The following is a 27,466-nucleotide window of genomic DNA, read 5'->3' on the forward strand; positions in this document are numbered from 1 at the left end:
CCTGGTGCTGCATTGAGTTTTTTTTATAAGCCCTTGTACTTAATCTTTATAACGCATGTATACTATGCTGCTGGGTATTCAGAACTGGCAGCTTTTTATTCATTTATTTATTTTTTATCAGAACGGCATTCTTTGACAGGTCTGTTTCATTTGTAAGCTGTGATTTAACCTCCTGGAATCATACTGTGAGCTTTATAATAAAGTTCATTAAAAGTGCAATGCATCAAACAAGAAATCAGACAGAAGTAGAAATTTTGGTAGGCCACAGGGACCTCAGGTGTCTGCTTTTTTTTTTTTTTTTTTAAGTGTGGGCCACAGTAATTTCTTGGGGGAAACTCTGGCCACCGTCTTGCACACTTCTGACAATTTCCAAACATCTTCTGCTCTCCTGCTCTAAAACCCACAATGCAAAGGGGAGCTGGCCGGCAGCAGACACCGGCAGCGCTGCACAACATGACAAATTGGAGGAAGTGACAGGCAGGTGATGAATAATGTTAACGTGACCCTAAAAATAGTTCAGGAATGTTTGCACGTTGACACTTCTCTAAAGGCAGACAGATATACATGACCTGGGCTCTTAGACAGGTGTCAGGGATATTGATGGGTGGCACCAGGACGATCATTTTCTTGGCCGTGTTGCAGCAGACAGTCTGCATGATTAATGATGCATCTTAGTCTTTCATGTTTTCCACCTAGGGCAGAAAGGGATGTGAACCTTTGTCACTCCAGTGGAATGTAAGAATCCCGCCTGAAGGGTAAGATGGGAGAGCCGTGTACATCTAAAAGTGCGGGTTTGTTTGCTAGGTGCAGAAACAGCAGTGAGAACCACTCATGATCTGAAACAGCTGTGCCTAGTGCCGCCCTGATCTGGCGTCTTCCTAACGGCCTCCGCCCAGGGCACACGAGCTTGCACCGCCTGTGGTGTGGAGTGTAGCCTGCTTGGGCTCTGACAAGAGCAAGGATACACTGTGTCTTTGGGATGCATCTGCACACAAGCACACTGGGAATGAATATTAAGAACCACTCAAAGGAAACAAAACAGGACTGAGGCAGGAAGCAAGAGGTGAGATCATCCGCCTAATGTTTATATTCATTTCAGGTTCTCAGAGACAATTTTCTGATTCAAATCAATTCAATATTGTTTCCAAATGCTGAATCTAGTGAGAAAGAGCTTTTCTTTCCCAAGAATAATACTGTTTGCTCAGGTTTTTAAAATGTCACATGCAGCAGTGAATGAACTATGCTATTTCAGGGCTCAAAATTAAATCCAAAGTCTAATAATAGTCTCTACATGTATTCAGCTAAACCCTAGGTAGCCGGCCCATTTATTGAGAATATTCTGGTAGGTTATGGTAACACGGGCTATAGAAATAAGCTGTCAATGTGTATTGCTTTGTCTTCTTTTAAACAAACAAAGGTACCCTTAAAAATTTTCATGAATAGTATTTTAGATGAAAAAAACATATTCATTTTGTGATCAAAGATTAGGCTATCAAGAAATCTTAGGACACTGGTTTCTCTAAAGACATTTAAAAATAGAATAAAGTCTCATTCATATGCTGGGACAGAGGTTCAAGGCAGTTTTGTGAACATTAGTGAGTAGGCTGAGTATTACTTTACTTTTGCTTATGAAGGATGGCAGGATCAATGGGAATGGCTCCCATCTTGGTCCCTAGTTGGTGGAACTGCTCGGGAAGCATCAGAGGTGTGGCTTAGTTGGAGAAGGTATGTCACTGGGCTCAGGCTTTGAGGTTTCAAAAGCCCATGCTGGTCACAGTCACTTCTTTTTGTCTTGTGGTTGGTTATGTTTTAAGATGTGAGCTCTCAGCTACTGTTATACCACATGCTGGCCTGCCTACCACCACGTTCCCCACCAGGATGGTAACAAACTTTTCCATAAATGGCTTCGGTCATGGTGTCTAACAGTAGTAGAAAAGCAATGAAGACACTGAGAGAAAGGAACAGACTTGGAATTTAAAATTTCTCTTTAAAAATGCTAAAAAGGTTTATGTGTTTCTCTTAATTGTTAAAATCTCTCAATAAAACCCAGTATCTTGAAATGTGGGAATGGAGAGTCCTGTCTCATCTGGGATATGCTCTTAACATCTTCAGTTTGAGAACTTGACTTGGCCTGCAATTATACTAAAATCCTCTAATCATTGTTTTCTTGTTTCCTAGTAACACTGCTTTCGGTTAGTATACTTTGGTCCAGCTTGTGAAGCCCTCTGTGCATGGTGACTCTGGTGGTGGCTGTCATCCCTTTGTCACAATACATTTTGCTACAAACAACTCTCGCTGCTCTGGAAGACAAAGTTTAAAGGAAACTTAAGCCAATGACTAGGAAACCAAATTACCCAGAGTATAAATTCAGAATTGATATATAATCAAGAGGAGTCAATGGTTAACAGATTTGCCACCCAATTTTTGTATTATCCAATTAATATTCTGATACACTGAAATGGCAAACTACAATTAAAAATTCTTTACTCTAAATACTATTAGAACTAGATCAAATTTTACTACGCAACTTAAGATAATGACTTCTCGTTGGAAACTAATCCAGATTCTGGAGCCGGTGTAGCATCAACAGTATGCATATCCAAACATGTCAATAATCCCTGCAGAGAGACTCTCATTATACAAAAGGGCAGAAAATACATGATTTTCATTTACAAAATTCTTTAAGGGCTTCCCTAGATTATGGAATATTTAAAAAACACGAGTTTCAAGTCTAGGCCTTTTGAAAACTAGTATCATGTGCTATGCATAAGAAAAACATCTCAGCAGATACCAGCCATTTCAATAGAGAATACTATTTGAAGGTTGGTCTTGAACTCGAGATTTTCCTGCCTCCACCTCCTGCCGCAAATCATACCAGCATGTACTACCACTGTTGGGATTCTGTAAACCCCACCCCACAGATACCTGACAACAGCCTGGTATGCTCTGCCCCACAGTTACCTGGCCCTATAAAAGGGGCTGCTTGCTCCCTCCTCGATGTCTTATTCTCTTGCTCTCTCTTCTCTTGGCCTCTCCCTTTGTCCTTCCTCTCCCCATTCCCTTCCCCCCTCCTTCTCCACATGCTCATGACCTGCTTTTACTTTTCTCTTTCTCTGCCTCTACTACCCTCTTAACTTCCCTCATGCCCTGAATAAACTCTATTTTGTACTATACCATCCCTGCAGGGGGATCCCCCTTGTTCCCATGCCTCGCTGCACCTCCATGGAGCAGATGCCCTCCTCGTCCCCCACTCACTTCATCTCTTTACTAACATTGGTGTAGAAACCCGGGACATCTTCTTTCTTTCATTGGTCCGGGTCACTCTTTTCATCTTTTTCCTAACAACCACAGCCAGCAATATAGATTTTATTATCTACCTGCCTGTGTCAGAAAGATTTCCTTCAATTTTCTTTTAAATTACTTAATTTTTTTAAAAGAATCTCGTAGAGCCCGGGCTAGCTTCAAATACTCCCTGTAGCTATGGATGACCTTGAACTTGAGATTTTTTTTTCCCTCTCTACTTCCTGAGTTCATACCTGGGTTTATAGGTGTGAACTACCATGACTGGTTTTTGTTTTACTGGGTATCGAACCCAGAACTTCAGGCAAGATAGGTGTAATTGTCACTTTACATAAGCTAGAGTTACCTGGGAGATGGACCACAGGGATGCCCGTGGAGGATTTTATGGCTTGACTGCTATTGGAAGATCCATCTTATTTGTGAAGGAGACCATGCACTGGGGAGGCTTCTGTACCACAGGCTGGAGAGAGCATACTGGGCAGTTGTATGCAGTCTATTCTGCCCATTTTTTGACTGAGTAGATACCAACCGCTTCAGGCTCCTGCTGTCTTGACTTCCCCATCACGAGAGGCTGTTTGAACTGGGACCTAAAGTAAATCCTTTCTCCATTGAGTTGCTTTGGTCAGAGTACCTTCTTGGCAATAGGAAGGGAAAGAGGCAGGCGAATTAATGGCTCAGCTACATGCCCAAGTCCATTGATGCTTTCAGGGTTGTACAAGACTCTTAAGGGAAACAGGACTGAGATAAAACCCAAAAGATGGCAGCAACATTTCAAAACACAAATTTTCTCAGGCTCTTCCTTCTTAGAGATTTTTCTCTGGTAGTAAGAACAACATAGCACAGAGTAAAGAGCAGGTAGAGGTAACTCGCCCATGGAAGACAGCATTCCTGAGAAAGCTAGTCATTTGTTGCAATGCTAAAGTAATTACTGTAGCAGAGCTGGGCTCGTTTATCATTCCTGTTGTCTTTGCTATTTTCTCAAGTTGACTTTTTTAAAAACAAATACCCTCATTGTCCTTGCTACAAAACCAATAACTTTATTTCACTAGGTAAGACTCAGCAGGGTTTGCTCCTAATTCCAGTGAGGATCTGTCTCTGGGAACCACCTAACAGAGCTGCACATTTGTATCCTTCCTTGGGAAGTGGCACAGGGTAGCTGAGCAGTAACCAGCCCTGTTAGAGACATAGTTTTAAAGTTCCTTCTCTTCCACCACAGGAGTTTCCGTGAAAGTTTGTGTTCTAACTCAGTCACACATTCTGTTTCATGAACAACACAACTTCAACTTCTAAAGGATTTCTGTTGAATGTTTCAATAGCATTCAGCTAGCAGTATTTAAATCTATTTCTATGAACCAACTGTTACAAAAACTTATAATGAGAAGAGGCCTAAATAAGAAAAGGAAGCTCTGAAAAGGCTTCTACTGCCTCCTCAAAGAACATCATTAAAACAAAAAAACCAAGAAAACAAACTTTCACACAGGCAATGTTTGGTTCAGCGATTTAGTCTGAGTTTGTATAAAACATCTGATGTGAGCAGAAATGTGTCATAGCTTTGAACAGGAGCAAAATGGAGCCCAAAGTTATGGGAACCCTAACTGAATAGATAAGAGATGTGATTCAGCAGACCAGGCTCCCCAGTTGCACGAGCCCGAAAGGTGTGATTTCCCTCCCAGGAGACAAGACTTTCATTCTCCTGTAAGTCTCCGAAGAGAAGGACCCCCAACTTATCTGAGGAACTGTAACAATTCTAGCATGACTCAGCTATCATTTGAAAAACAAATGTATGTCTTGGAAACAGAGAAGGAAAAGAACCCAGATCGACCAGTGGTCCTTGTTGGCTGACTGTGCCTCATTCTGGGAAACAGAATTGGGTTAGTCAATATCACATGGTTTCTAGGCACGATCCTCATAGCTCCTAGCGGCATAAGGCAGTTTTAAGCCTTAGAACAACCGGCATTTTGAAACTAAGTCAGTGGTTTATATCTGGGTATGCCAAGATCTTTTTGCCTATAAAATTTGCTCTGTAAGTCATTTGCTCTAAAATTCAAATGAAATTAAGAAATAAATATAATTATCCACATCATTGGAGAATAGTCTCTTGGAGAGTCCAAAACAAGAGACAGTGCACATTATTTGTAGTTTGTTTTGGAATGAATTGAGTGAGTCTATTTCACTGGTATTTTTACTGATGATGATGATGATGATGATCGGAGTAGTCCTGATTATAATGAAGATAATAGTTTCCTAGGACAATATCACAATTAGCTGTTTCCCAAGGATTTATCAATTCATGGAGGAGGTAAGGAACTGAGAAGCATTTCATGTTGCAGAAAACACAGTTTCAATCCCAGAATACAATTCTTTAACTTCACACGCATGGGTGAGAGCTAATGTTTTTCTAGCATTGTTGACAGCACCTTGATAACTATCAATGGTCCTCTCCATGGAGGATAAGCAATGACTCATTTGAAGTACCTTGTTAAGAAGTTTCTCCAGTCTGCCTGCTAGCTGTCTCCAGAGACACAGTTCACTAAAGTTGTAAGCAATATCTAGCAAATGTGTGCAATAGTGTGGAATGTGTAGGGGTCAGAGGTTTGGGGGCACGAGTGGAACTGGTCCAAAGGTCCAGTTCATTTGCTTCTCCTGCTGCTCTTTAGTTAAACATGGAATGAACCCATTGGTACAAGATCATCCAATAGCTGCAGTGGTACGGGGACAAGCCAGCTGCTGACATGAATCTGGATGGGCACTCCCCTACAAAGTACAAAGAACTTGCCGAATTAAACTGATAGTGTGATTTTTCTGGAACGTTTCACTTCTGGAGGAAAAAAAATGGAGGTCATTATCAATCTTAACTTAAGTGGTACTCAGCTTTGGCCCTCTGGAAATGTAACTTTTAAGGAAAGTGTGGCAGTACAGGACTTTTAATAATTTGCCTCTGAGACATTTCATAATTCCATCCAATATTAACAATGCAGTATCAACATTGTGTAGAACCCCTCAGCTCAGTGTTCATGGGATGATAGTAGGCATTCTTTTTATGTTTTATGGGATTAAGTAGTAGCAAATCCACATTCACAGACATAAAGAGTGAGTTAACAAAAATGCTAAGGATTGTTTTACAACACCCCAAACTCACTTTCCTTTCTTACTAGTCAAATCCTTTTGGTTTGTTAGTTTTAAAATATCAATTTTAGTAGTAGCACTGTGTAAAACCTTTGGAGATTTCATAATGCAGAAGGACCTGTCCTCAGTCCAGCTTGGGGTTTACAAGGAGCACTTCTCCTGGATGTGGTGAGTGGATGATTCTAGAGACCCCCAGGATTCCATGCTTATTCAGAATAAGTTTCCTGTGTGGGGCCTAGCAGAAACCCAGGCAGCGGATGGTCAAGACTGTCAAAAGTTCTGGCAGGGGAAGGGATTCTAGCTCTGTTTACACTGATTTAAAGGCAGAAGTATTCCCATTGCCTAGATGCTTTTCCCAAACTCCTTAGCTTCATGCCTTAGCTACAGAGAGAGAAGCCTCATTTCTACTGTGACTTCCTTATAATCCACATCATTAGTTAGCTGAGTGAGGGAAGCCCTCTAGGTGACTGCAAATCAGTGTGGAGACATTCAAAGTTTGGCTACTGTGAGTTTCCCAGAAAAGGGAAATTTACTCTTAGTGAGTTCAGGGTTTAGATTTCTGAGTCTGCAGTCGGCAAGCCCTGCCTGCTTTTCACAGTCAGGTGCTTTCCTGCCCCAGCTATGGCCTCCAAGAACATTCTGAGCTGCCCTCTTTTTTTTTTTTTTTTTACTGGATTTTTTTGTATTTACATTTCAAATGTTATCCCCATTCCCACTCCCATCCCCTGCCCCCTCCACTTGCTTTTATGAAGGTGCTCCCTCTCCCAACCACCCTCTCCTACCTCAGCACCCTGGCATCCCCTATGCTGGGAAAATGAGCCTTAACTGGACCAAGGGCCTCTCCTCTCATTGATGCTAGACACTGCCATCCTCTGCTACATATGCAACGGGAGCCATGGGTCTCCCCATGTGTGCTCAATAGTTAGTGTTTTAGTTCCTGAGAGCTCTGAAGGGTTTGGTTAGTTGATAATTTTGTTCTTCCCATGGGGTTGCAGACGCTTTCAGCTCTTTCAGTCCTTTCTCTAGCTCTTTCATTGGGGTCCCCCTGTTCAGTCTGATGGTTAGCTGCAAGCATCCTTATCTGTATCAGTATGACTCTGGCAGAGCCTCTGAGGAGGCATCCATATCAGGATCTTGCCAGTAAGCACTTCTTGGCATCAGCAATAGTGCTTGAGTTTGGTGGCTGCATATGGGAGGCAGTCTCTGGATGATCTTTTCTGCAATCCCTGCTCCTCTATTTGTCCTTGTATTTCCTCCTGTGAGTGTTTTGTTCTTCCTTCTAAGAAGGAATGAAGCATCCACACTTTGGTCTTTCTTCTCTTTGAGCTTCATAAGGTCTGTGAGTTGTTTCTTGGGTACTCCGAGCTTTTGGGGGCTAGTGTCCGTTACCAGGGTTATCATACCATGTGCTGCCCTCTTAGTTCAGTGTTTTACAAGACCTACCATTCTGGTCCCAACATCCACTTTCCAGACTGTGCTGTGCATATTCCCCGCAGGGCTGGGATTCCCAATTCAGTGCTGGTTCCCACATTTTCTAGTCCTGAAGCTTGACTCTTGACCATATCTGATGTCAAACTAAGTGTGTAGAATTTTGTCTGTGTGTATGTGTGTGTGTGTGTGTGTGTGTGTGTGTGTGTATGTGTATGTGTGTGTGTATGACTGTGTGTGTGCATGTGGTGTGTGTGTATATGTGTTTGTATGTATGAGTGTGTATGACTATGTGTGTGTATGTGTGTGCAATATGTGTGTGAGTGTGTGTATGTATATGTGTGTATGTGTGTGTATATATGTGTGTGTGAATGTGTATGTGTGTGTATATATGTGTGTATGTGTGTATGTGTGAGTGTGTGTGTGTGTGTGTGAGTGTGTGTGTGAGAGAGAGAGAGTGTGTTTTGTGTTTACATGAGCAAGTGGTGGAAACAAGCTATCTACATGGCAGAGTATTTGGAAACGTGGCTTCTATAAGAGATTTAGTTTTCTATGTATTTAAAAACACCTTGGAGTGATTATGTTTGTGCATGGCCGAAGCACCAAGCTATGAGGAATGTGTTTCTAATGCACTGGTTGAGGTGGGCGCCCATGTTGGATGTCTGGTCAACACATTCAGGAAAGGTTCAGGGTGCTCTCAGTATGTTTTTAAAAAGTGTGAATTTTATGGGGAACAATTGCCTTAAACTTTCCCAGGATGTGCCTATTGTTTCTTTGCCTATTGATTCAGGCCCATCCATTCAGTTCCTACGAGCAGTGCTGTTCCTAGCAGGGTAAGTAATAGAGCAGGGGTGGAGGTGCTGAGGGAGAATTTGGGAGGAGTGTTGTGCATTTTCACCAACAATAGAAGGACATTTGAGTTCAGAGATGTCTTTCTGCTTTGTTGCCAGTGCTAGATAGGGCTATCTTTTCTTTGTGATCACCTTGTTGAAAACATTTATTTTTACACGTGCTAATCCTCACCTGTGAGCACTGACATATCTTTGTGAACAATGTTTTACATCAACAGAATATACTACATTCTATGTTCTCCTCATTCTTTTCTTGGTCACCCATTCCATGTATTTTTTTCAGAAAAATAATAAATGTATAGGTCTTTTAAATACATACCTTGAATTACAAATGACTAATTTTACAGTTAAATTGACATCATAATCTTCAATTCTGTCATATGTTTATATTATCCTATAAAACTGTTCTATACATATAAGTTTATAATGGTCATGTGATTATAATAAGTTAGTGAAGTATACAGAAAAGAGAAAAATTTGCTATGTGGAATTTAGATACATTATTGTACTGATAGTGTAGACATGATTGAGAAATATTACTTGAATATTTGGTAGTTGAGGAGTTGGCCAAAGGCTTTTGCAACAGTTGTTGACTAACTTGAACAGGAATGGTGATGCAAACCTACTGTGTTTAAGTTCATAGGTGCTGACTCTGCACTTAAACCTTGAACACAGGCTACACAGTATAAAGTGGATCATATTTCCCATAAAAATAAACCCAATTTCACTTTCAGACGGAAAGTGAACACCAAGGCTACCTATGTCATTAGTTTCTGGTTAGTAGCTTATACTTTGTCTTTCAGTGCAAAATTCAAGTGTTTGGGGTTGGGGATGATGGAAACATCATTTTAATCATTTCTGTTGCACAGGCAGAGAATCAGAATCAGAAAAGTCTGAGAGTCAGCACACGTTTAACAACTGAGCACAGCATGGCCAGTGCACAAACTAAGTTCTGATTTTTGCAGCAAACACCATCAGAACAGCAGCCCTGCGTTCATGGGAGAGAAAGGTCGATGGAGAGGTAACACCTTCAGGTGGGAAAACTGATTCAGGAACAGGCATTGCAAACAGGGAAAGTGCACATAAATAGTGCAGAATGCATTTACGAACTGGGGCATAAACACAGTTTCCCAGAGTGTCTCTCAGGACCTGAGGCAACTTTTCAGCCTAGGCCTTCATCCGATTGCAAATACTGCTCTTTATCTATAGCCGTGAGCATAAGGTTCCAGGTGACTGGCTACACGATTTTCGGGAGGAAATAAAGACACAGGGATCAGGAGAGCAGGGAAATGGTGAGTTCGAGTTCGCAGGCTTTTAGGGATCTGCAGCAGTCCTATCCTAGGGGGGAGCATACTTGAATTGAGCCATTCTTTTTCCCCATAAATCTTGACATCTAACTTCATTTCCCGGGCTTAAGTATTCCAGTCTAGTGGCACTGTCCTAGCCTGGGCAAACATTTTCATCTGTCTCAGTGCTGATGCCAATATTCGTGCTACAAGCTGCTGTCTGCATTTGCTGCTGTTTATTTCTTACAGATCAGATTATTGGCCCAGATATGACATGTTTTCCAGTGAAGTGCTCCTTGTGTTCATGGACAAAGAGAATAAAGCTTCCATTTTAAATGTAGATTTTTGCCACATGACTGAATTAATTCATGTTACAAATATGATATGGGACCACTTGATATTCTTATCTCTATACCTGAAGTAGAGAAGACATGAAGGCAAATATTCAGCAAATCAAGCATCTGCCCCATTTGTCCAGGTAGGTGGGAAAAAAATTAAAGCACTCTGACCAGTTACAGGCCAGACACATGTAGCTTTTTGAGCTTCCTGGGTATTTCTCCTAACATTTGTAATCTTGTTTCATGGGCTGGCATTAAAACAAATAGGACATTGTGAATGAGTCTTTGTAAACTCCAACTTATGGCAGAGAAGCTGGGAATTTTTTTTTTAAATTAATAGGAGATTTATTAGTAGAAGTCACGATTCTTTGCTGTGCAAAGACACAGGAAACAATTGAAGGGTTGTGTGTGCATGTGAATGAGTGTGTGTGTATGTGTGTGTGTGTGTGTGTGTATGCCAACATGCACATTGCATATCCATGTGTGCATATGTAGATTTATGTGCACATACCTATTAGTGTGTGCAGGCATGTGGGGGTCAAAGAACAACCTCTTCTGTGCTTCCTCAGATGCTGGCCACCTTGTTTTTTTGAGACAGGGTCTCTCACTGGGATCACCAAGTAGGCTAGGCTGCTTGTTTGGTCAGCGAGCCTTGGGGATGCTCCCACCCAGAGCTGAGATTACCACTGCACATCTACTCTGTCTACACAGTCTCTGAGGACCAACCGCACGTCCTCAGATTTGCAATGTGAACCCGTTACTGACTGAATCTTCGTCCCAGCTTGCGGGAGAGACTTTAAAGCCAAACAAAATAGCACTTAGGGATGGTGAGAGTATGTGGACCAATTCTAGAGCACGTCAGATGATTTCACTGCAGCGTCAACAGCACAACAAGAGTCTTGAGTTTGAAACTCTCAAAGGGTTAAGTTCAGGGGTTAGTGTCAATTCCCCAGCTCCAGAGTTTTAAGCAGTTAAACGTTCCTGGAGTCCTTTGCTGTCCAGACTTGCCGGCTTCTGCAATTAGCAGTGCTGTCTTGAACCTCAGCTCTGCCAAGAATCTCTTTCACTTAATCTCTTTGAACTTCCATTTCTCACCTGTCAGATGTTTCTAATACCTCTTCACACTTCTGTTGTGAAGACCAAAGGAGACAACATTCGTGGAAAGGCTTTGTAAATTGCAATGGTGTCCACAAAGAAAACGTTATTTGGCAATTCACTTAGACTACGTTGATACCCTTTTAGGATGTCAGTTTCTCCTTTGTGTTGAAAATGGGTTGGCGAGATACCAATAGGAGAGAGAGGATTTGGTTTGTAAGTCTGGATTCTTTCTTCCACACTTCAGACTTGTGCATAATATCTCAGTTATTGTTTAAAGGGAAACACATCTCTAAAAGAAATGTTTCCTACAACTTAAGACTTCCCAAAGTGACAGGAGATGGTGAATTGCCACAAAGCAACTCTCGGGGAGATGGGCAGACTCTGCTTGCTGCTAGGCCCCGAGCAGGGAGGCCCTGACTTTTCTGAAGGCACAGAGACCCTGGGAGCCCAGGTTCTGCCTGTCCTGTTACACAGCTTTACAGGTCTTCATCCTGCTCTCTCAGGGGGAACGCACCAGCCTTGCTTTCCTTATAGATTCTCCCATCGTTTTCCTGTGATATTAATTCCTCCCAATTTTGGAATACGCATGAATGGAACTCATTACTTCAGTCAGTCTCCAAATACTGTATAATTGAGATATACATATTCTACTTTTGGTGCCTTATAATTTTATAAAAATAATTATTCAAAAATCCTCAGCCATACAGAAAACTTCTTGGGATATTTTATAAATATCACCGTTGAAGATTCTACCCATTTATGTTTCCTAGTTATGGTTCATAAAAAGATCTGTGCTAAATATTTCGCATGTGATTTAGCAAAGTTAACTTTCCCTTTGGTCTCTGAAATTATTTTTATTCATTTTTTTCCCAGAGAGTGAAGACTCAGGTTCCTTTCCCAGACAGCGAGGCTCCTGTGCTGCCTTCTGTAGAGCCTGGGACAGTAATGCTGTACAGCAGGATGCTCTGGACATTTGGGAAATAAACTGACTCAATCACAATTTCTTGCTTATACTGGTAGTAAGGAAGTTTAGGGCTAAGCACCTCAATAGTAATAGTCATGCTCTGGATGTGTTTCTTTTCCCTAAAAGTTCAGCCTTTCATGTTTTCAATCTCTGTTCAGACCCTTGTCAACTGTAGGTTAATTATAAAACCTGTCAGTCATTTTTGGAAACTCAAATTTTGAGATACCACAAAATAAAATACGTTTTATTTTTTAGATGATAAAAACTAAAGTAGTTGAAATTTATGTCTTTTTTTTGAACATCTAACAAGCTATAAAATTTAGTACATTTTCACTGGAAAAATATGTGACCATATTTTCCAAGGGTTGATGAGACTCTCAGCCAGACAGGAAGCCATCAGGAGACACGTATATAGATACACACAGGCCACAGAGAGGTTTGTTTTAGTGCAAGACTTGGTAAGGATACACACACACACAGACACACACACACACACACATACACACTCATATACACACCCATTATCATCTTACGTGTTCACAAGGGAAAATTAATATCATATGGTAAAGCCAGGAAGTCCCAGATTTGTGATACAGAAAATCTGTGGGTTTGGACTCTTTCTGTAGTGAAAAGACAAACCTAACTCTAAGCTTATGTCTTCGATGGATGGGGAGGCATGGTATCAATTGGTTTGTTCTGTTTCTGTGGCCGAAACTTGTCACTGGGTCTGGAACACAGATAGGCAAAGCCTCTGATTCAAGACCCAGAGATTCCTCAGGTCTTATTAAGAGAGAGGCTAGGAGGGTGTTTCCAGACAGCCCAAGCCCAACAGTATTCTGCATGGAATATGCTGGAATATTTTTTTCAGTTTTCTGATGTGGATATAGTTTTGTGCCTATGAGGATCATAGATTCCTGTCTCTCTGCAAGGTAAACACTTTCTAGCTTCCTGTGCACGCTCCCTTCCCTTCACATAGTGCTCTTTTAGTTCCTTATTTTTAAGTTAAAATCGTAATCCAGTCTCTGTTGGTCCTGGCTGAAGTCTTTCTTTTAGATGTTATTACAAAGGAGGTTTAATAAATTTATTTTAAGAGTCAGACTTTCTGTAAAGTTGATAGCCACTTTTGTAGTTTGAAACAAGTGTTAGTGGTTTAAAGTCGGCTCAGAAATGAAAGAGGAGGGCGTGGTAAATCGCCTAAGCTTCCAGCCCTCATGCGGATCTGGAAACATGTGTTAGTCACAATTGCTGCTTCCTTCCAGTGGGAGTGTCCGAGGACATTTGTTTAACAAGGGAAGCTGCTGTGACATCAAATTAATTGTGAGCACAGAGCAGACTTCTAGGCATGTGAGTCATACAGTTCCTGTTTACCCTCTTTGGGGAGTTTATAACATGTGGAATATAAATCATCAGGACAATAACATATTGATTCTTCATTTGAATCTTTTAGATCTTCATGTCTATTTCCCAAACCTGGAAAAATAAAAATCCCACTAGATGCTTGGAAATGCCGAGAAACATGATTATTTCAATATTTCCGAATAGAATGAATTTCAATAAAACCATGTATAAAAATCATGTGTATCTGAAGTAACTTCAGGGAGGACTTACTGTACTCGGTCCATGTTTAACTATGAGTTGTCAGATTGAATTAATCCTCTTGCTTCTGTATTTTATTGGGAACTTAGCAAGCATGCATGTTCAAACATAACTTTAAAAATCGTGGGTGTGTTTCCTCATTTTGTGTGCATACCCACTATCAGTGTGAGATATCAGTTAGAGGGGGGACATGCAGGATCTGTCCTGCTACCTGACAGGCCCCAGGGACCAAACACCGATCATTGAAGTTGGCAGCCAGAGCTTTTACCTGATCAGCCGGACTGTTGCCCCTCAATCATGACAACATTCATCTTACAAGACCTTCTGCTGTCAAACTAGAGAAATCTGTAGGATGCAGAATGTTCTCTTTTCCTCCTATGTCCGTTAAGATGGAAAACAATATGTGCAGAAGCCACCAATGGGGGCATGGGAAAGCCAGCCCACATCCCCCAGCAGAGCAACCCTTCCTTCCTCAACAACCATAACAGCTGGACTCACTGGGCCACCATTAACAGGAACAGAAGACGAACGTGAGGCTGGAAGTATGACAGGCAGGGGTTACTGGGAGAGGTGGAGGGAGGTAATGGCGGTGGATATGTTCAAACTGGAGTGTTTAAATGCGAGAACTCTTCAAAGAAAAGGATGGGTAAAAATGTTTAAAAAAATGAACTAAAAATACTGGTAATCAACATCGGCGGCTAACTGCCTGAAATCAAATCTGAATACATTTGGGGCAGAAATGCAGCCCACTGCTTTTCTTGAAGGTGAACCACAATATGCAAAGTGGATGGTGAGGATGGTGGCAGGTCCTGTACTGGTGTGTCCTGGTACAGATGTGTGCACAGGCCTTGCACAGGACGCCAGGGAACCTCCAGGGTTCTAGAGGAAGACTTGACTCTTTTATAAGTCCTGTGGTAGATGGCTCAAGGAAGAAGATAGTCGAAGATGCAAGAGCTTTGAAAATTTTTCCAAATGAATTAGTTTTTTTTTTTTTACAGGAAATATACGGTTATTGTAAATGCATTCAATAGAAGTAGCTTATAATACTGTCAAAGATAGTTGCTTATCATAAACTAATATTCATATTTGGTTCTACTTAAATCTTAAAGCATAAAGTTCCCCTCTTAGATACTATATGTCACTATTATATTTTATTACTTTTAATAATTGTTTATGGCTCAACATATCAGAGGAGTACAGTTTTGGGAACACTAGTCCTGCAAAATCTTTTATAAAAATGTGTTATTCTTCATGCAATTCTGATGCATATTGTATACTATAAGACATGTATTTAAGAAATTGTATATGTATTTGAGATGATTATAGTGCTGTGATTTAAAAAGAGGTTTTTTTTGAGATGTATGATAAAATTAATTAACATTTTTGCATTTTATTGCATCTATTATAGGTGGATATATATATATATATATATATATATATATATATATATATATATATATATATATATATATGGAGAGAGGACGTAGCCATGAGTTGATATAACTGTTTTTTTAAAGATAATTACATGAGGATTCATGATATTATACTACATGCATTTGGGTGAATTTCACACATTAGAAATTTAAAAAAAGGTAAAATAAAATGGCTGTCCACATCCATGAGCTCTGTATTCATAAAGTCAATTAATTTTGGACAAAATATATGTAAAGTACTTGCTCCTTTCAGAATGTGTACAGAGAGTTTTAAAGAGTTGTTATTCCTTAAGCAATACAATGCCACACACGGTTTCATAGACTTGACATTGTATTAAGCACAGAAGATGCACGTGGGTAATATGTAAGCATCACCCCAATTTACACCACCACTGTAGTCCCCTTAGATTTTGATGTTTGTAAGGGGTTGGAACCAGTCCCAGAACCCACTGTCCGAGAGACAATTTTATACAAAATGTGTGTATTTGTAGAAAGTGTATAATGGAAAGAAGGGAGGAAAGCTGGGAGAAGACGCAGAGTTTGTGAGAGCGCGTCCTGAATGCACTAATACCGGTCTGTACTTCTTACGAAGCATCTGCTGATACTCCAGTGGTGCCTGGGGAGTGGCTCTGTACACATAAAGAGAATCCGTGAAGAAATCACATAACTGGGAGTTTCAAGCATTTAGAAGATGTCAGTCTTATCTAGATGCTGAAAACATTACGGCAAAATATGCAAAAGTTAAATTCCTCATTCTGATTTACGCAAGTACTGAAAATATTTCATGTGTAAACATAATGACAATTATCGTTAAGCAAAATTAAGTAATGAAGTCAGAAGAAAAAATGGTAGTTTATATTTTGAAGGACAAGAAGCAGTTGGCTTGGTTTGAATAGTAGTTATAAAGTTGGTTACAAGAGTTCAATAGCTAAATGAAAGGTTGTGTTTAAAAGTCCCCTGAAGCTGGTGGCACGTCTTTAATCCCAGTACTAATGAGGCACAGGCAGGTGGATCTCAATGAGTTTGAGGACAGACTGGCCAACATAGTGATTCCTAAAAGAGAAACCCTGTCTCTAAACAGCAAAAATGAATGTGTGAATAAATAAACATTGATTGAATACATTTAGAGAACTTAATTTTATTTTTATATTTTTACCTTAAATTCTCATAAGTATAGCCATCGGATAATACGCTAATTGTGTTCATACTAATTATTTTTCATTGTAGAATAGTTAAATTAGGTAGCATTTTTATTACTCAAGGAAGGTTCCATAGCTGCTAAGTAAGATTTATACCTTCACATAAAGTTTATTATAAGTTTGCATGTCTGAGAAGCAACATTCTAGAATCTAAACAAACTAGACATGTTAGTTTCTTTCAAAACTAAATTATGCATGAATTTTAACTCGGCATTTTCACAGTAGCCCGTGTTAGCTCTTTTTATTTCTATCTTGTCAGAGATCAGAAAACTTTCCACTGTTGACTTTTATAAAAATTCAAACAAGGACATTTGCATTTATCACAATGTACTGCCAAACCTGGCATTAATTTCCACTGATGCCCATTAATTTGATAAATGTTTTGTCATTTGTACCATCTACCCTGTGAAAACAAGTTAATTAAACCTCACTGACGTCTTTGACAATCGCTTTAACTATGGTAAAAAAAGGTGTGCCTCATTTGATTCAATAAAAATTCACTTTTGCCTACTGAAAGCCTTGAACGAAGAAGGAAGCTCAGTGAATGCTCAGGTGAGGACAAGCAGCGAAAAAACTGGGGTGCTCAAGGTGTAGACAGTGGTGCTCTAGGTGTAGACAGTGGTGCTCAAGGAGTAGACGATCATTCCAGTCATAGGAAACTGTACATACCTGCATAATCTGTTCTTGCATAATGCCCATCTTCAGATTTACTGGTTGTAGTTGTGTTATCTACGTTAAAAAATCAACAGTAAAAACCAGTTAACCATTTCCTACACATCTATCAAATCTGCTCTTCCAAGAGTACTTTCATTTCTTCATGGCCTTAAGGTTTGTTGCTTTCCACAACAACAACAACAACATTCCATTTATAGCTTTGAGTACACTATACAAACAGATTTCCAGTGCACATTTATGTCTATGTGAGTCATGGAATAGGGTCAGCTTTCTGAAGCTTGGGATGAGAAGGTTCAAAACTGTAACTGAGATACAATGATAAAATCAAACCCAAGCTCCCTAAGCCCTTTTTTTCTAAATAAAAAAAACAAACAAACCAACAAACAACCAGAATGTTACATCCTGCTTGGCTTTTAAGAATTTACTTAAAATATTTCTATCAAATCAATACATAAAAGAGCAATTTGTTTTTAATTCTAAGATTTCTAATCTATTCTAAAATTCTTGACTAGACTTTTTCTTTAGCCTCTGCTAGGAGAGTTTCTGCTATCTTCTGAATACTGGTTCCTGTGTTCACGGCACTGTAACAATGCAGCCCCATTATATGGGAAAAGGCATGCGCTGTTGCTGATGGGCCCTCAAGTACCCATAATCAACACAAATTCTACAGCTGACGACACAATCCACCGTGAATCAGAACCGTCTTTCAGAAATGAGATGGGTGCCTAATAACGAGTTATCTTCACTTTTCATTTCTACACAGAGACTAAAAACATTTTTCGATATGAAATTTTGCTATGAACATTACCTTGACATCGACCCAGAGACATGACTTCAATTTTCTCCTGTTTCTGACAGGACGCTTCTTTGATTTGACATGCATTATCATACGATTTCCCATCAGAAGCGCAGAGGGGATTGAAGTTGGTTTGAGAACAGTCGATGTTGCACACACACCTAAAGGAAGAACGAGACAAAGTGCCAAACGTCAATAGTGATGTTACCACATTGTAGGCAAAATGCGAGAAGCAGCCAGCTGGACAAAACACAGAAGAGTCAAATGTGCTTTCCCAGAGAAGTTCTGCCAGCTTCTGAGACGAAATGCAACACAGAAACTACTAGTAAATAATCCAGAGGACCCAGCAGTGAGTCAGAAATAAACACGGTGAGGCTGTTTGAATAATACAAATAGGCTACTGGAGCAGAAGGGACTCAAGTGGGGCCCTTCATTCTCCTCATTGGAGGGTTAAATGGGAATAGCTTGAGAAACAAGTCCCAGGGGCCAGTTGAACAGAACACAAGCAAATACGATATTTGGAAGAGGCATTGCTCCAGCACAAAGGAGAGAATGGGTGAGGAGCCGTAAACGAGAACCTTCCAGTGGTCCTCAATCTTTCGGAGTGGATAGACACCCTTCCAGAGGGAAGTGAATGGTGTAGGCAGCTTCTCGGAAATGCTCCCATCCCATAAACAGCATCTACATGGAATATCATGGGGTTTTCAGGTTTCTTTCCGCACATCCCGAGGTTCTTTCTGAAGGCACATAGTTTCTATTTTGGGCTCTTATTTTACACAATAAAGTGACAAATTCAAATTGGTTGCCACTTATGGCTTTAGCATTTCTTTTTTTCCTATAGGCTAAAGGAACATCTGGTGAATTAAAGAGAATTAGATCATCCCAAGCAAAATTAGACACTGTAAAACAAACGTTATGAAATAGTTTTTCAGTGTTCTCTTGATTCTCTGATTCCTAATTTACTTTGTTCTTTGGAATATCATACTTGGCTAAGAGCACTTGCAGCTCCTGTGGAAGAACTAGCACCCACACGGTGGCTCACAGACATGGGAGTTTCCAGTTTTAAGGACTTGACACCCTTTTCTCAGCTCAGCAGGCACTGTATGCACGCAGATGCACATACATACATTCAGAGAAACACTCATATGCATTAGAATAATAAATACAAATAATTAGTATATTGCATTTTGGGTGTGTGAGAACTTTTATAGAATAAAAATTTAAATACTTTTATTTATAATTGTATTCAATACTCTGTATGTTCTCCTTTAAGTTGTGAATCACAATTTTATTTCTGAATACATTACATGTGTGCACAAACACACACACACAAGCACACACACAATGATAACAGTAATGACTCATTGCATACTGGCTGTTAAATTCATTGCTTCATTTAAACTTTGTAGCAGCCATTATAGAGAACATGATATTAGACGATACATAAAATCAAAAAGCTAACAAAGTATAGCACAAGAACAAACTGATATGATATGTAAAGCCTAAATGCTCCTCTCTCATAATGCAGCCTGCAAATTAGGATTGCCCATAGAACTTTAAAAAGATATATTGATAAGCAGGTTCTTGTGTCCTGTGGAAGCTGAGGTCCTACCTAGAAGCCTAGCCTTCTTAATTCTTAAGTAGTAACTCTGGGACCTGACGATTCACTGCCTGAGAATCATGATTGATCAATGAAACCCAGCAAGGGGTCTTTTACATACCAGGTAGTTTCCGGATGTAGTCTTGAGACCATCTGTGTCAGACTAACCTACACTACCGTTAAAATATGGGCAGGAAACACATTGGTGTGCTGAAAAGTATACTTTTGTGTATGTGGAAGAGTTTTCCAAGCAGTACTTGATTAGTTTTATATTCATCCATTTCAGAAATAAGAGTGAGGACAGGTGGCAACAGTCTGCCCAGGGTGGCATTGTCTCTCGGCTCTGATGGACAGGAGCCCAGTGTTGTTGCCTCTTGGGATCTGAGAATCTGAGGTCGGGAGCTACCCAAGGTCACAGAGGGCATGTGTTTCGAAGGATGGCCCTGAAGAAGTGGCCTAATTATTAGGGTCACCTAAAACAGCGCTCTTAAAAGAAGCAGAGTGGCGAGGCCCACTTGCCTCGTTGTGTAACGACAGTTCCTGATATCTTAAAGGTGGTTTAGGTTTGAATGGTTCACTGCTTTGTCTGTCTATTGAAATGGCAGTAGAGGTGGTTCAGGGCTCAGCAAACTAACATGCAAAATCCAGAGAAGCTCTGGAATGGGCAGTTTGTAATAGGACTAGTAATTAAAATGTCTGAAATCCATTGGTTATCAAACTGAAGACGAAGTGAGAACAGCAAGGGGAAGAGACTCTGTGAGTTGAGTCACCCGGACTCGGCATGAGCACTGAGCCACAGCTCACTGACAGCTGTTCAGGGCATTTGAACATTGTTCACTCCCGTTCCCAGGAGTCGGTCCCCAGCCCTATCCCAGGGACTCCTCTGACTTTGCTCCGCTCTTGCCACTGCTCAGTCCCAATATCCTTGAAGATTTTCTTCTTATTACCTCAAATAAATCAGTTTTGGAGAATGGCTATGAAAAATTACGTATGTCATCATTTCATTACCACCTCCAAAGGTCAGATTCCCTTCAGTGAAAGTGAGATGTAGTTTTCACTAAATCTCTAGAATCTAAGCTTCAGAAAAGCACATACCATGTTGACCTTTTCCCATGATCCTCACTACTCTCTACACAACCATATATCAACACACAACATATATCAATACACAATACTCTCTACACAACCATATATCAACACACAACACATATCAATACACAATACTCTCTATAAAACCATAAATCAATACACAATGTATATCAATATACAATACTCTCTTACAAACATATATCAACACACAATACATATCAGTACACAATACTCTCTATACAACCATATATCAACACACAACATGTATCAATGCACAATACTCTCTATACAACCATATTTCAACACACAAGCAAACACTTAAAGTTCTATCTTCTTAATCTCAAGATTGACTCAAATTGGAAATCTATGAAGAATTCTCTTCCCTTCTTCCCTCCTTCTTTCCTACCCTCCTTCCCTCTGTCCCTCTCTCCTTCTGTCCCTCCTTCTCTTTCCTCTTCCCCTTGTTTTTCTCCTCCTCCTCTTCTTCTTGAAACCCCCACCTCTGTCTCTGTCCTTGACAGTCTTGTGTAGTCCAGGCTGACCCGGAACTCACTGTATAGCCTTGACCTTAAACTTCCGATCCTCCTGTCTTTACTTTCGAGTGTGAAATGGTAGGTGTATTTCATGTGGTGTTGTTGACTGAAGTAAGAGCCTGGCACATGGGAGGGCAAACTTAACCAAATGAGCTGCTTTCCCATCTCTTTCTATTTTTTCTTTAAATAAATGGGAGAAGCTTCAGAGACATGGTAATGTGGCTCGGAAACTGTGGTATAGGGAGAGAAAACTGGGTGGATTGTGAAGACCTGCTTGGTCTGCATTTCCGCTAAACTAACCACCTCTGACTGTACTGCCATCACTTACCGAATTTTATATATTTAAGACTCTTAGTTTTGTAAATGAGAGTACGCAGGATTCTGAGTTTTCTTTCATGCTCCTTTTTTTTTTTTGTTAATGACTGAATTGTCTTTATTTCATTCAGTATTTTAGGTATGCTCAAATTTCAATAACTGAATGTTGATAACCCAATGGAATGAATGAAGTAACTACTTAATACTTTGCAAAGACGGGCAGCACTATTACTATCTCCATCTAATAGGCAAGAGAATTGAGTCTTGGGGAAGCTATACAGCCTGTAAGCAGAACATAATTTTCCATCTAGGCAGCCTGACGCCAGAGGCTGCACCATTCTGCAAATTGAAGTTCAAGGGAAACCAAGATGGATTCACATTCATATCATTACTGACTGAAAAGATACTTTGGATGAATCGAATTTCAAAAGCGAGGCTGTGTCTACTCCTGGGCTATTTATTACTATGTTTTTAGTTTATATTAATGCTTCATCATAGTTTCACCCAACACGTGATCAATATTTTTGCAGAATTGACATACCTTGTTGAGTGACGCTTTTGAGAAACTGTGAGCCAATACCAGCTATTAGAATGAATTACTAATCTAATGGTAAAGTTAATCTTACCACCTAAGGTTATGAATAAACTTATCTAAATGTAAACATAAACAGTTAGGTAAACAACCATATGAAAACATACAAGTCACTGGAATCAACTCAAATGTGAGTGTTCATGTGTGTGTGCGTGTGAGTGTGTGTGTGTGTGTGTGTGTGTGTGTGTGTGTGTGTGTGTAAAGTTGAGTGCTTTCACAATCTTACCTGAGTTTCTGCTTCCTGGAGTAATACTGCTTTCTTTCTTAGCAATGATGAATCTGTTTCTAGGAGGCTCACCTACCTCACAGTAGCATGCACTACCTCAAATAACTTTATTTTTATTTTATATTTATAGTCTTCTTTAACCTCTTCAGGATCAAGGTATCCCTTTTATATTTGAATTTCTGAATTTTAGCATAGTGCGTTAGAGCAAGTCTTCAATTAAGAAAATAAAGACCCTTGTTGAATGAATTGCAGAGATGGACCTGGAAGAAATTCAAGAATACAGTTGGCGTGTTTGAGCGCCATTGCTGATGAGGGACAAATTGAGATGTCCTAAATTAAAAAAAAAAAAAAAAAAAAAAAAAAAAAAAAAAAAAAAAAACTGGAGAGGAAATAGGACCAGGGAGGGTAGTGCATTCAGGAATGTGGGAAGGTGGCGTGCTCACTCAGATGCCAGCTTGCTCCGTGGAGCCTGGATCACCAGCTCAAGAACCTGTCAGCTACCAACACGAGCACCAAAGCACTGAGGTCTTTTGCTTAATGGGCTGTCCCAACTTCTCATCTTTGAACAGGGCAAAGTCAGTACGGAAAATTGTTCCTGACTCTCCCATCTTTGTATCACAAGACATCTGTTTCTAGGCTCACACAGTCTCAGGTACTCCCCAGCTTCACTGCTAGTCACAGCGAAACTGTTCCAGGACCAGGTCTCTTTCATCTCTGATACCTGTTTTCAAAGTTTTTATTTGGCAGAGCTTAAAAAGGATAACTAGTGATAAATTAATGTGCTTGTGCCAAACTGTGCTGTTTAGCTCACGAGCCACGGAGAAGAGGCCGTAAGAACCCAGGCTCTGAGCCTCCTCATTTCCACAGCTGAAGAAAACACAATATTAATCCTTGATGGGCTCGGGGACATAGATACCCACTTGTGACGGGAGATACCTTCACTAGCCAGTCACCACTTACATTTTGTGGTATTTGGGTGTGGCTCTAGGTACTGATATAATGTGAACCTGGTAGCAGTTTGACTGTTCATTGCTAATTCAGACCACTGGAAAATATAAAAGGCTCTGGTAAGAAGGTGGCACAATTATCATGGAAGGTAACAGTGAAGACGAAGGACGCTGGTTTTAGCAGAATATACAAATGAATAAAGTTATTTTTTATATACAGAAATGAAAGGGACTCATTTTTAAAAACAGAAACCATCCCTCTTCTCTGCTTTTGGGAAATAATTGCATTATTATTCATTCTGAGAGGAGTAACTAGTTAATTACAGCGTGCCACAGTATTCCATGCCGGGCCCGGATTTGGAAGGCTGAGAGCTGCACACATGCCTTTTAGGGTTTGGTTTTGCTTTCTTTCCTTTTCTTCCTTTTTTTTTTTTTTTGTTCTGTGTATCTCAGTCTTTTGACATTTTGACACTGCGATTATATAGATCTCTTTTCTTCTAAGCCACAAAGACAAAGAATCAGCCGTACTTGAAAATAATAATTTCAGGGTCTCGATGTGGAATGACCTCCCACCCCACCCCCAAACTGCTTCAGATACCGTTAAGACTGACTGAAAACCCCAGTCCTCTGAATCACAGGGAAGGACAGCAATAACTGGAAAGGAACACAGGACACCGTAAGAACCTTAAAGTACAGGAACTGAGCGGTGGCACCTACGATGACCGGCAGAGTTATAATTGGCTCATGACCACGTGGGAAGTCTCACCTTAGTTTAGTTCCCTGCCTCACTGGAATGACCATTGTGAGGACAGTCTAGGTCTACAGTGAATTAAGTGCATGTTTCCATGTGTTTAGGGATGCTTGCCATCTCCTAAGTGTGAGGAAGCAAACCTGCCAGCTCACAGATTACTTATTCATGTGTCTGGTTTGTGGTCACCCTCTCATTTCACTAGATTTTGTTTCATCTATTAAACATGGCTGGCACATTCCTTCCTCAAGGTCCTCAGCTCAGTGCCCAGGCCGGATTTTGACGGGCTAACATTGCTAATCCATTTGAAAGCAGCCAGCTGCATAGCAGGTAGTGCGGCTGCCTTTCTGGGCTGTTTGTTTCCCTTGAGCACGTTTGTCTCCGGTAAAGGAGGCCTCTGTCTGTGCTTGTGTGACGGATGGCTGCATTATGTTAATAACAGGAAAACAGCGTGTTCCTCTCATTCCAGACTCTTGTGATACTTTAAACCCATTTACTCATTAACGCTCATTTTTCCTTTTGATGGAACTTGATTATGAGTATTTTTGTCTGTAAAGAAAGTTCAGTGCAGGGATGATTCTGAATTGTGAAAGGGTAAAATGAGAAAAGAAATGTGAAAATGTCCTAGAAAATTAAGCTTTATATATGAAGGGCAGAAAAAAGTCAATTGAGAGTAAAGCTGGTCAGTCTTATATTTTCACTCATGTGATTTTTTTTTCTTTTAATGCTCATGCAATACTTTTAGTTTAAAGCCTAGGAGCAATATCCATCTACATGAATATTACCCAGTATGCACTGGAATTTTACAAAGATGGTAAGGTATGTTTTAATTTTAAAAATTAATATGTGTGTGTGTGTGTGTGTGTGTGTTTCGCCTGAAAGTATGTCTGTGCACCACACACACATGCTTGGAATATACTTAGACCAGAGAAAAGGGCAATGTGTCACTGGAATCTAGAATTAGAGATAGTTGTGATCTGCCACGTGGGTACCAGGACTTGAACCTGGGTCTTCTGTAAGAGCAGCCAGTACTCTTTATTACTGAGCTGTCATTCTGTCTGTCTGTCTGTCCCTCTGTCTCTCATTTTCTGTCTCATTAATGGTGAGATATGTTATATGTGGAGATGGTTATTTGCTATTAAAGTTGACAACTTTATAAGGGAATAATCATAAAAGTTGCCCTACTACAGGCCAGATCTTAGAATACTGTGACTCATTGACTGGATAAGACCTAAGAGTATAGTCAATAGGAACCTGAGCTGAAGAGTCCCTCTAATTGGTACTGCCAGAACTTTCCAAATCAAACCTCATGTCAAAGAGAAGGAAATTCTGCTTGGAATGAGACGGGTGCCCACACCTCAGTCTGCTCAATGTGCTAACGTTGGGTAGACTGTGATGGAAACTTGAGATGTGGTGTAAGTCTACATATGACCCAGGCTTGATTATTTACTGGCAGTGTGCTCCTACACTAGTTATCTAAGTTCTTCAAGCCTTAGAATCTGCAACTGTGAATGGTGTGAATATGTCGGTGTAGGGACTAAATGGAGTATTACATATATCCATTGCTTTTCAAAAGTTCCGTGAATTTCTAATACTGCAATGAATGTTGTGGTGATCATGAACTTTTCTTACCTAACAAGGGCTTCTAAACCTGGATGCAGATGAATGCTTTGTAGAATAGTTCAGAAGCCCAGAGGTTCTTGGCTGTTCTGGTATGAGATCCAGGGAACTGGATCAAATACTATGTGTGATTCTGATGAGTGGCCTCAGAGATCTGATTAGATGAAATACAGTTTCCACCTTTCAAGGCTACCCAGAACATCTCCCTAAGTAAGGTTCAACTTGAGCCACTCTAAAGCAGAGGGCTAGGGTGGGGCTCTCCAGGTAGCATCGAAAGTCAGTTTCAGCTTTCCAGCTAGTGTAGCACGGGTCACCCACTAAGACATCTTAGCGACAGCTGGTTCTGCACATCTTTCTCTCTCACCTATTTCGTATCCTAATGAGTTTAGTAATGCTTTAATATACGCCATCCAGTGACACACTTTTAAGAGCTCTTCTCCCTATGGTACAGTCTTCAGATTCTGTGGGGCGACGATGTTAGGCGACAGAAATAGGTGATTAAATATCTTGGTTCAAAGCACCAAGGAACATTCAGCAGAATTCACTCAATGAGTAAATCAGGACCTGCTAGTGAGAAGGAAAAGGGAGCTGAAGTGGCTAGCCCACCCCTCCGTGCCTGGGTCCTTGCTTTATCCTTCTCCTGATCCTCCTGACTCACAGAAGAGGAGGAAGAGGTCGAAAGTGCAGTGTCTGGAATGGGGACAAGCGGTGGGCAGATTGACGTGAGGGGAAGATGCACAGGGTGACTGTCCTCAAGTCCCGGGAGGATGACGGCTACATCTGTCTGATTCGAAGGAGCTCGTTCCATTGAAAAGGAATCACAGCTGTCCAGGTAGAATGAAAGGGAGCTCAGTTCCAATCCAAGGAGCGGCCTTCATCTTGTGGGCAAGGGTGAATCCTGAAAGCTTTCTGAGCTCGGGGTGAGGAGAGGGTCAGTATGCTCAAAGCTGTGCTTCCAAAGGATAATGCTAGCCACACTACAATAGACTGAGTCAGAGACACTAACTACAAGGCACTATGATACAGAAGGGAAAGGATACAGAGCCAGGCAGTGATACATCTGTCATACAGAAGAAAGGGAAGAATCAATGGGTTAGTGGGTTGCTACCTAAGGCACAGCAGAGTGCTGTATTAAGGAACAAATACCACCACGGTGTCCCTCTTGATCTGCATTTTATTTCTTGCTTCTTTACTGTCCCATACTGTGATCAAAATTCAAAATCCAGAGGGACAGGCAGACACAGGGAGGAGCTGAACATGTGATTGGTACAAGAAGGCTTTCCTTCCCTGTGTCTCTGCTGCGGTGACAAGGACAAACCACGTTCTATTGAACAGGGACACCAGGAAGAACCATAACCACAGAAGAATCATAAAACCCAGTGGGAATGGACACTTAGCTAAGGGCAATGTTTTAGTGACCAAAGGAGGGTCCTGTAGCAGGAAGCACTCTCCCGCTCCATGCATAAGAGAGAGTCACTGCAAACACTTCAATTGATCTGTTGTCATGGATCACAGTTGCCTCCCCCTTTCTAGATTATTATTTTCCCCCTCGAAGCAGCTGCATTTACATTTTAAAATAGTCAAAGCAAACAATTCCTCTTCCTCTTGTGCATCTTTAAAAATATCTTGAAGCAAAATGCTCCAGCAGCATCTCCTGCATGCTGTTCACCATCAAGCCTGAAAACATCCAGTCACTAGTGGTGACT

General features: G+C 40.6%; 1 protein-coding gene across 1 annotated transcript in view; it reads right to left on the reverse strand.

Moving 5' to 3' along the window:
• TMEFF2 (transmembrane protein with EGF like and two follistatin like domains 2) overlaps positions 1 to 27,466 on the reverse strand; it is a 257,159-nt gene that overhangs the window by 38,633 nt on the left and 191,060 nt on the right. The window contains exons 6-7 of the mRNA XM_080932911.1: positions 18,103 to 18,251; positions 17,289 to 17,348 (exon numbers count right to left, since the gene is read on the reverse strand). Coding sequence (XP_080789037.1) covers positions 17,289 to 17,348; positions 18,103 to 18,251 — 209 coding nt within the window. The remainder of the gene's footprint in view (positions 1 to 17,288; positions 17,349 to 18,102; positions 18,252 to 27,466) is intronic.

This window comes from Micromys minutus (assembly GCF_963924665.1).
Source record: "Micromys minutus genome assembly, chromosome: 19".
NCBI classification, from domain to species: domain Eukaryota; kingdom Metazoa; phylum Chordata; class Mammalia; order Rodentia; family Muridae; genus Micromys; species Micromys minutus.